The following is a 10314-nucleotide window of genomic DNA, read 5'->3' as shown; positions in this document are numbered from 1 at the left end:
ACACTTACGCCCTCGTGATGGAAAGATGTTAGTAGCAACCTCCCGTTGTAACTTCTCCCCTGATGGCCCTTCCTCCTCTAAACTTTCTTCCCCTGTCTGACTAACTCAAGAGACTTCCTCTTTTACCTGATATAGGATGTCTTCTCCTAGACTAAGCAAACAAGATTGTACCAACGTCCACAATGGTAATGTGCCAACTGGCAGAGTCCCTGGGCTTTCCTTTTCTATCCTTTTTAAATCTTCACCATGATGGTTCCATTGTGATATATTTAACAACCCCTCTTTAATGAACCATGGGCTACACCTTTGTATTGTCTTAACGTATGCCCTAACTGTTCTTGATTTTACTGAGATGCCTCCTTCCTCTAGCAATTTACTTAACACCCTTTCGGTTTGGTTTTTACTAATTTTTAATTCCATATTTTTGCTATAAAGATAACGCAACCCAACAAGATAAAACAAAACAAACCCGAAACAAAGTGAAACAAAAACGGAACAAAAATCTGTTGTATCAGTTTTCCTATTTTCTTGACATGTATATCCGTGGTCTATCTCTATCTCTTCATCAGGGGCGAACAACTTCAAACCTTGAGCCAAACACTTTCCCCAGTTTGCCTGAGAAAGTCCTAGGGACAGGCAGCTTGAAACAAAAACAAAACAAATCAAAACAAGAACACATTGTTTTTTGAAATGGTCACCCATTCTCTCGCCCTGCCCTCAGGGGTGAGCAATTTCACTTATCCCCAAGCTTCAGGCATTCCTCGAACAGGCCACCAAATGCCGCAGTCTGGCTGGGCACTAGTAACCGGGAGGTCACGAGCCACTTGTAGATTCAAGCAGGAACGAACTTTATTCGAGAACCCACGCGAACTCCACGGGAACTCAATGGGAACTCTACGGGAACCCCGCGAGAACTCAACGGGAACTCAACAGGAACTCTGCGAGAACTCAAAAGTAGCGGGCACCCGAGGTAGCAGGAGCCGCCTTATTGCCGGACAGCAGAGGTTTATATACACAACTGAATACACAGCTTGTTTCAATTTAGCATCATCCAGTTACAGCAATCAGTCATCATCCCAATAGTCATACACAGCTCAACTCAACCATCATCATCTTAATGGCTCGCTGGCACTACCCCTCAACCACTCCTTCTGGCAAAATGCCAGGCGCCATCTTGACTTGGTTGTGCTCTCAACACTCCTGTGTGTGCTCTGCTCCTCCAAAGGAAACCCAGGACCCGCTCCTCTTGCTCCTGATAGTGGTCCTGCCAAAGGCCATGGGACGGGAGGATGACAGGATGGGCCCAATGGGAGGAGCCCTGGTCTCCGGTTCAGAAACACGCAGATGTGACCCTGAGAGCCCATCTTCTTCTTGTTTGCAGACCCAGGTTTGCACATATGGGGCATTGTACCCAAGCGACATCCTCAGCAGTACGTGCTATTATTGGAGGCAAGGAAGAAAACTAGAGACCTCTGTGTCCATCTCACAGGAGCCCTGCTCTTTCCAAGTCCACCTCTGCAACCAACCAGCATTCCCAGGGCTTGCTTACAGCCAGGGCCTGCCTTCAGGGCAGTTTCTCAATTTTAGAGAATCATCTTCCTCCCACAGAGGTCCATATTTCACTTCCTTGGGTCAACTCTGGAAGAAGGAATGAAGACTCTGGGGGTGGGGGTCTGTTCCTCTGAGCTGGGACTCCTGGATGACAAAGGAAGCCTTGGAAATGTTCTCTGAGCAGAACTGGAGTGCAGAGGAGGTCATACCTGTTCACCTGTTTGGGTCTCACTGTGTTGCCAGGCTGGCCCCAGACGGCAGGGCCCAAGGGATCCTCCTGCCTCAGCCTGAGGTCAGTGGGATGACAGGTGGGTCTTACTATTGTCAAAATCTCACAGACGTGTCCTTTGGCTGCAATTCAGTGGTCTCTAACCCCCAGCCAAACCGCAGAACCCACAGCAGCAGCAGAGGCAGGTCGATGTTCATACCCGATTTATTAGAACATCCTCAACATAAAAAGGGGGGAGTGGTGGGGGTGGGGCCCGAGCTGCGTACAAGTGCTCTCTGGGGCCAGCAGCAGCTGCACTGTCAGAGGCACCCCGCACTCTGGGTTGGAGGGACACGGCCTCCTTGTCAGTGCCATGGGAAGCCATGCTCTGGATTGTCACACACCAGACCACAGGGGCTGAGGACGAGGAACCCCCGGTGACAGTTAAGACACACAAGGTTTGCAGTTGTTTTGGAATTGGCTCGGCCATAAAAACAAGACGGGGCAGGGTCAGGGGACGCAGTTTTCAACCACCAGAGAAAAAGAGGGGGGATGTTGTCCTGGGGTGGGGACCGAGGGGCTGCGGCGAGAGTACCATGGCATGGGACCCCATTGGGACAGGAGTATTGCACTGAGCCAGGTGTGGGGGTGCACAGGGACGCATTGGAATGGCTTAGAAGGGACAGAGGCTGGAAGAGGACTTGTGGGAGTCTCCACCTTGTCGGCCTCTGAGTTCTTTATGATTCACAGCTGCATCTGGACACCGGCCACAGCCTGAGCAGTAGTAGCCATCAGAGGGCCAAGCCGGGCAGCAGATCACGACAGTATTTACAGATCTCCTGGGAGGGGAGGCGGCCGGTGGGCCCGGTGCCTTCCTCACGGGGAGTCTGAGGAAGGCCAGGAGTGTGCCCACCATCAGAAACAGGCCTTTGCTCCCCCCAGCTCCCCAAATCATAAGCAAACATGGCTCTTGACAAGCTCAGAGGGGCACTTTAACATCTGCTTGACAGTCCACAAAAGGAAAAAAAAAAAAAAAAACACTACACAACATAGATCTCCAAGGGGTTCTTTGTGACACTTAACACAAAAATGGAACTGCCATGACGTCCGTGGGGTCTTCTGAGTCTCTCCTGCTGTGGCCGCACCAGCACACGTGGCCTCTGATCACCCAGGCCCAAGGGGCTGCAGCAGCCACTCCCTGTCTTGCCAAGTCACCCTGGATGGCACTGGCTGCACGAGGGGTGGTGCCCACGGCTCCAGGCCACCTCCACAGGCTCCTGTTCCTGGTGCCAGCCCCCTGGGGACCCAGGTGCAGTGACCACGCAGCTGTGCCCGTGAGTCATCCAGATCCTAAATGCCCCTTGTGATCTCTGCCCCGATCCCCAAGGCGTCTGCGGGGTGTCCTTCACGAGGATGGGCAGGGACTGTCAGGGACAGCACACAGGGCCAAGGACGCTCTGTCTAAACAAACCCTTCTTGGGCAGAGACGGGCGGGTACTGGGGACCCCAGATAGGCTCCTCCTGATGGGGTCTCTGAGCCCCTGCATCAGCCACCAGGTGAGGGTCGTGAGATGACCGGATCCCTGCCGTTGCTGCAGGGGGAGACCAGGAGGGCCTGAGCAGCGGCCAGGGAGGCGCGAGGTGATGGACAGGCTTTCACGTTCCTGGGTGGACTGGTCCCTGTGCCGTTCGGCCCTGCAAAGGCCAGAGTGGCTTCTGCTGCAGGTCCCCTCCCCCTGTGCCCACTGAGGCCCTGCCACCAACAAGCCCCTCCAGGGGTCCTGTGGGAGGCAGTGGTGGCTCCAACCTGCCCCCTCTAGACACAGCGGGGCCCAGGTGACTGCCCCATGGGGCTCTGGGGTCACTGTCCCCCTAGGAGCAGTTGTCCCTGCTGGAAATGACAAGTGGAAACATGCATGGCCATCCCTGAAGAGGGTCACCCCCCTGGGGCACATGTGCCCCGACGTGCCACGCAGGCCTGAGCACAGCCTGGCCCTCACTGGGATGCCAGCTGTGGTGCCCAGTGACCGGAGGTCTGGCCGCCTCTCCTCCCAAAGCTGGACACTGCTTTGAAGGGGTGTGTCCCCAGGGGGTCCTCTCCACTGGCACCAGTGAGCTGGGCAGGGACAGCCAGTCCCCCTCTACCCGCCCCCGGCCCTGGGCTCCGCCAGGAGGGAGCAGCTGTGGGGGCTCCCAGTGCCAGGTCTGGGCTGCGACCTTGCTGGATGCCCAGTCTCGGGCCGTCCCTCCTAGTGGCAGGAAACAGGTGTGAAGGCCACTGCTGAGGGATGTCGTGCCTCGCAAGGGCCCCCACCTGGGCCGAGGGAGGGGGATCCTGCTTCCAGGTAAGGACGGGGTGGCCTCAGGACCCTCAGCCACGGGTCTCCTCCGCAGGCCGCTGGGCTGAGATGGAGTGTGGGCTCTGGGCAGCTGGGCCGGGTCCCCGGAGTGGCAGACGGGCCAGCACGCGGGCCGCAGAGCAGCGCTGGAATCTCTTCCTGTTTATTTGTTTCTTTTTTTTTTTTCTAAAAAAGCACGCAGGTGCTTCCGTCCTGTGCGGAGTGAGGACCAAAATAAATACACGGTGACGCTCTGGGGGTCGTCGTCCTGTGGGCGCAGCTGGTTGCCAGGCGCCACGCCCCAGGTCGCCATGTGGCCCAGAGCTGTCGGGGTGGGGAGGGGCTCGGCCATCAGTGTCCCCGGAGGACGAAGGAGGATGAGGTTGGGCCAGGTCTCCGGGCTCCAGGCCTGGGGGTAGGTGACGCCTCTGAGCAGCACGCGGCGTGGGCGCTCTGGGCGCTCGGCTCCAGGTTGGGGGCTGCATAGAGATTACTGCAAGAGCGGAGGCGGGTGAGGGGGGCTGTGGCCGCCCGCCCCGTGCCACCCACGGGCCCCTGAGTGGGCCCTACCCCACCTGGCCACGCCTGGTGCCAGGGCTGCCAGGCCGGGTACTTACCCAGGCAGAGTGGCCGCCTGCACCCCCCCGCCCGCCTGCTTCCCCAGCTGACCTCTCGGCCGCCTGGGCTCGGCCTGGGCCGGCGGCCACCGGCCACTTACTGTGTTGTTGCCGCTGCCGCCACCACCGCCATCGGGGGCGGGCTGGGCCTGCGCGCTATAGTGAAGCGGGGAGTACACCCAGCTCCTCTCGTCGGTGGGCTGCGGGTGGCGGGTGCGCGTGCAGGGGCGCAGGAGGGCAGGGTGAGGCAGGCAGGAGAGGAAGAAAGACAGAGAGAATAAAAGAGGCAGCGCCCGGGCAGGGTGCGGGGCGCCAGGCCCGATGCCCTCTCCACCGGGCTCTGCCCCACCCGCGGCCCTGGGCGAGAGTGGCAGATGGGCAGACAGCAGGAAGCGGTGAGCTCAGTTGAGGTGGCCGAGACAGCAGGGGACAGGAGGGGGCGCCATGTGCAGCCTGGCCTCTGTCTTAGCAGGGGCTCCTCTCAGCCTCCCCCACCTGCCACAGGCACCAGGGTCCCGGGGACCCTCACGGAAGGTCCTGGGCGCCGACCTGTTTCTGGACCATGCAGAGGACGGTCAGCACCTGAACATCGGTGGCACCCACGAGCTCAGGCTGCCCCAGGCACAGGACTTTCCTTGGGGCACAAGGATGCCCTTCAGGGGCATGGGGCCCAGTGAGCTAGGCCCAGGGCTGGGCCAGGCGGAGCTGCACTCTGGCCTCTGCTGGGCCACCCGGGCCTGGCTGTGTCGGGGAAGGGTCTGGAGGAGGGAGGGTGCCCATCCCTGTCCCTGCAGAGTCGGCCCCAGCTCCAGAGGCCTGGCTCCAATGTTCTCGGGCCTTCTCCTTCCCTCCCCGCCAGGGCCTCCCTCGCCACCTGGCCTTCCAGGACCCTCTGGGCGGCTCCCAGCCCCGAACACGAGCCTACCTGGCCGTGCTCTCTGGCAGTCCCCCGGCTGACCCCTAAGCTCACAGCCACAGCCCACACGCTGCCCCAGGCCCATCACTGCCGGGACCTGCCCACCCTCTTGTCCAGGGCCTGCTGCTTCCTTGTCTGTGAACGGCAAGGGCCAGCGCCAGCATGTGGCCCAGTGCGCTGGCTGACCCAGCCTGACCTGCTCTGGCTCTGCCCCAGGGCTCCTGCACCCGCCACCTGGCCCCGCGAGGCCCCCTCCACCCAGAAGGCCCCTCTGCCCACTCAACTACGACTCCTGCCCGATCCCGTTGCCATGTGAACTGCCCCGGCTGCTGGGCACTGTGGGCAGCGACCCCTGCTCAGTGGCCTGGCCCAGTAGGGGCCTCCAGGCTCCACGGAGTTGCAAAGGCCCGGACTTCTGGAGCCGCCTCCAGCCCTGGGAACCAGCTCAGGCCCCACAGCTGTCACAGGTACTGGGCTGGTGACAGAGCCGCCAGCTCCACCAGCACCGGCTGGGGTCCAGCAGCGGGGATCGGAGGAGGGTCTCCACCTAAGGCCCAGAAGGGCCAACCCTGGGAGGGAGGCTGGCAGCAGCCCCAAGCCCTGCAGGCCACGCTGCTCCTGGGAGGGGTCCCTGGCAGTAGACACTCGGTGGCCACCTTAGAAAGGCAGCGCAGTCAGCTTCCCATTCTCCAGAAGCGGGACAGAGGGGCCCTGCAGCTGCCAGCTGGCCAAGTGGCCAGGACCCCGGGTGACCGTCCCTCCGGCTCCTCTAGCTCTGGGTGCCCCCCACCATCTAGCCGCCACCTGTTGCTTCCACCATGTCCCCTGCCAGCCCCTTCCTTTCCCACCTCTCCAAACCCGGGGCCCTGAGGCCCTCGTGGCTGCTGGGTGCATCCCCAGCCCAAGCCTCGGGCGGCAGCTTACTCAGGGGTGTGGCGTCCCTGCTCACCACTGCTGGCTCAGCTGGACACCAGGACTGCCGGGCAGAGGACGGGCCCAGTGCACAGCCTCACCCAGGGGGTTTGCTGACAGGGCCGGGCAGCCCCGAGGGGCTCCAGTGCAGAACGAGCTCTCAGGTCTACGCCTGAGCTGGCCGAGCAAGCGCTGTGCAGCTGAGTGGGCGACTCAGCCTCTCGGGGACAGTGACACCATGGCTACCTAACACCTGTGTGGCATCCCAGACGTGGGGGGCGAGTGCCTAGTGACCAGTGAGCACTGAGTCTAGGACCTGAGCCTTGAGCTGTGGTGGGCCCTCTGGGGAGCTGGCCTCTGCCCCTGTGAGATGCACCCTTCAACGGGCTGCAGTTAGGGGCCAGTTCTGCAGCTGCCCTGCTGGCCCCAACCGCCCTCACCGGCGAGGCTGGGTGGTGACAAGAGGCCACCTACCGCGTGACAAGAGGGCTGGGGGGGGCAAGGCAGGCTGGAGTTGGAGTGGACCCCCTGTGGCCCACAGGACAGACCCGCAGACAGGCACTCTCTTCAGTGCCCGCTTGATCTGGGACTAGGTGACATTCCCACGACCCACACCCAGCAGGGCGCCCTGGGGGCAAGCCTGGCTGCCGCAACCTCCTGCCCTTTTCCTAAGTCCTCCGAGGAAAGAAAGGACGTGTTTCTGTCGGGGACCTGCAGCTCCCTGCTGCCCCAAAGTGGGCGAGGCCCCTCTCCCCAGGGGCCAGCTGCGGTCACTTACAGTCCCCGAGGGGCTCGGCATCACGGCCCGCAGTCGGCGATGGCGGGGAGAGTAAATCCAGTACCTCCCATCGGTGAACTGCTCGGGCCATGGGCCAGAGGGAGGAGGAAGAGAGGAGAGGGTGAGGCGGGGAGTCCTGGAGCCAGGCGGGCGGAGGGCGGGCAAGCCAGCGGCCAAGCGGGAGTGGGGCATGCAGGGGCCTGCAGCGCTCTGCGGCCCACCAGCGTGGAGACAGTCCTTCGGCAGACACCACCCCACGGGCCCCACGCAGACCAGGACACACACCAGCCCGTGTGTGGGGCGACGGCGCAGGCGGGGGACGGCCCAGGCCCCTCCATCCTTCTCCGGGGCCAGAGGGGGAGTCTTGGGCCCTGGCAGGCTCGGCTCAGAGACAAGGAGGCGTGTTAGTGAGGAAGCAGTGCTGGCCTGGCCAGCTCCTGGGTGACCGTCCCCCAGAGAATGACGGGAGAGGCAGGGCAGGCGTCCCTGGCCTCTCCTGTTGCAGTTGAGAAAATCTGACCCTGAGTGGGGTGGAGAACCCAGGACCCCCCTGGGGGCCAGCAGCCTGGACCGCAGCCCCACTACTAGGTCTACCTGTGGGGGCAGCGCCTGGTACCACGGTCCCTGGCCCCGCGGGCAGCACGAGGTCCTCCTGCTTTCCAGGAGGACAGAGCGCACCTGGCCTAGCCCCCACCCAGGGGGACAAGCCTCGGGGCCTGTCCCAGCAGTCCAGACGCAGGGCCTCGCCCAGCCTGGGTCTCAGTGTGGGCCCAGCAAGGCCGAGAGTCAAAGGGCACAATCAGGTGGTGGTAACGAGGCCAGGAGGGGACCTGAGGTCACCCAGAGCCTGGAGCCCAGCCTGGGGGCCTGGGGCAGGGCTGCGGCCCTGGAGGGGAGAGCTGGGAAGGTAGGTGGGCGCGACCGAGCAGCCTGTGGCTAGGACAGCGCCTGTGTGCGTGAGTGCGCCAAGTGTGCCGGTGACGAGAGTGCACAGGGCAGCGTGCACACGTCCGAGGTGAGAACGTGTGTGCACACGCGGGGCAGCGTGTGGTGACGGACACCTCAGGGGCTGGAGCTGGCCTCCACGGGGCCCATGGCCTGGGCACTTACGAAGTAGATGTCCGCAGCAGGCGTGTCCTCCTCGTCCGAGGCCTGGCTGGCGGGTTCCGAGGCCTGGCTGGCGGTCTCCACCTCCACGGTGGTGGCAGATGCACCGGCCAAGGAGGCCTCCACCCTGGGGACGTGGGCAGAGGCAAGGTCCTGGGCCGTTCTGGGCAGCACCAGCCCTCCGGGCCCTCACCCAGGTCCTCCCTGCCTCTCCCCATCTCAGGAGCCTCGGCAGGGGCGTCAACGGCTGCGCGTCCCGGCGAGGGAGCAGGGACCCTGAAGCCGACACTGCCAGGCACGCCCACCTCCTGCGGGCAGACAAGACGCCTGTGGTGCTGCTGCTGAGCCAGTGACCTGCGGGCCACTCTGGGAGGTCACATGCCCTCTCTGAGCAGTGTCTCCCCCGCGGGGTGGGGACTGCTGTGTCCTCTTCGCAGAGCTCGCGTGCTCCATGCCAGGCCCAGGGCAAAGCCTTCCAAAGTCATGCCCACTGAGGCTCCGGGCCTGGTGCATCGTTTCCGGCTGTGAGTGGCGGTGCTAACACTGTCCTGGGTGTGTGCTGAGGCGGTCCCTACTACCTCATGGGAGTGGCTGAGACTCGGGTGTGAACACACTCAGGAGCAGGGACACAGCCTGCGCTGCTGGGCCTCTGAGCAAAGCCAGGAAGGTGCGGACAGCGCAGGGGCCGCGCCGCGGGCCCCACCACTCAGGCCGGGGCAGGAAGAAGCCAGCGCAGCTACCCAGCAAGGCCCCATCTTAAGACAGAACGGCAGGGCGGGCCGCTGGGGCAGCTCGGTCCACAGGGGGGCGCTGGGGCAGCTCCGTCCCAGCCCTGCCCAGAGCAACAAAAACCACGACCCTCACAAAGTTAGAAACAAATACGAAAAGAGGGAGACAGAGATCTTCAGATCCTCGGATGTTCAGACTCATCCAGGGCCCCCTGGGCGCTGTGGACATGGGGGCCAGATGCTGAGCCAGGACACCCTGGTCAGGATACCGCACGTGCCCAGGACGTTGCCCAGGGTCCCCTAGGGGTATAGTCATGCGACTCAGTGTCTCAAATCAAAGAAGTTAAAATAAAGGCACTATCCATAACCAGTAAAAGAGTCACTGTGTGGCCACCCCTGGGCACTGCCACTCTTCCTCCCACACGGCTGCACTCACCCCGCGTCCTCCTCCTTGGGGACCGCCATCTCCACGCCGCACGCAGGCTCCACCTGCACCGTGATCTGCTGCAGGTCCTCCTCCACGTGCGGCTCCTGCTGGGGCCTGTGGGCAACGGGAGCTGAGGCCGTCCCCCTTCCCACGGCAGAAGCGACCACGTCCTTCCAGGCCAGTGCCCATCTGCCATCCCGTGAGGAGTCCCAGCCTGAGGCTGGTTCCTCTGTGATCCGGGTGCCCAACAGTCCCTGCCCTGCTGCAGGAGGGGCAGCACACACTGGCACAGGGCATGAGCATGCACAACCTCTCTGTGCCCCAATAGCAGAGGGGGCAAAGGTCGCTGGCATCGGAGTGGGTTGCTGGGGCACCAGGGTACGGGGCTGGGGGCTCACCGGCCATCCTGTCCAGAGGACTGCGTGCGCCGCCTGCAGAGAGACCGCAGCAGGTGAGGGGGCTGAGTTTGGCCTTCAGAGCTCAGGTTGGGGACCGCCCCGCCCCGCCCCTGCACCATGGCCCCACCCATCCACAGGGAGCCCCGCCCCCACGGCAGGATGCCACGCCCACCTGTACCGAGGCTGCTCCGATGACTCTGAGGGGGACCGCTCAGGGATGGAGAGGGAGGTGGATGACAGGGTTGTGGCGATGGAGGCTGTGGTGGCCTCCTCAAAAGAGGGTGGCGTGCAGGGCAGGAGGTCAGGCCGGCCTGTGGGAAGAGGCGGTGGGCA

General features: G+C 62.8%; 1 protein-coding gene across 6 annotated transcripts in view; it reads right to left on the bottom strand.

The window, feature by feature from the left end:
- Window positions 1-824: 824 nt before the first annotated feature.
- The window catches only part of Pip5k1c (phosphatidylinositol-4-phosphate 5-kinase type 1 gamma), a 37112-nt gene continuing 27622 nt past the window's right edge, over window positions 825-10314 (bottom strand). For 2 of the 6 annotated variants that reach the window (XM_071603936.1, XM_071603938.1), the window contains exons 13-17: window positions 10154-10292; window positions 9982-10014; window positions 9593-9697; window positions 8432-8555; window positions 4823-7399 (exon numbers count right to left, since the gene is read on the bottom strand). In XM_071603936.1, coding sequence (XP_071460037.1) covers window positions 7133-7399; window positions 8432-8555; window positions 9593-9697; window positions 9982-10014; window positions 10154-10292 — 668 coding nt within the window. In that variant the 3' untranslated portion in view covers window positions 4823-7132. Of the gene's footprint in view, window positions 4592-4816; window positions 7400-7606; window positions 8556-9592; window positions 9698-9981; window positions 10015-10153; window positions 10293-10314 lie in introns of those variants that run through there. The other 4 variants (XM_027952579.2, XM_027952576.2, XM_027952578.2 and 1 more) reach the window with 4 other exon arrangements.

This window comes from Marmota flaviventris, chromosome 1, assembly GCF_047511675.1.
Source record: "Marmota flaviventris isolate mMarFla1 chromosome 1, mMarFla1.hap1, whole genome shotgun sequence".
NCBI classification, from domain to species: Eukaryota; Metazoa; Chordata; class Mammalia; order Rodentia; family Sciuridae; genus Marmota; species Marmota flaviventris.
This window is presented reverse-complemented; position numbering and strand designations above follow the sequence as displayed.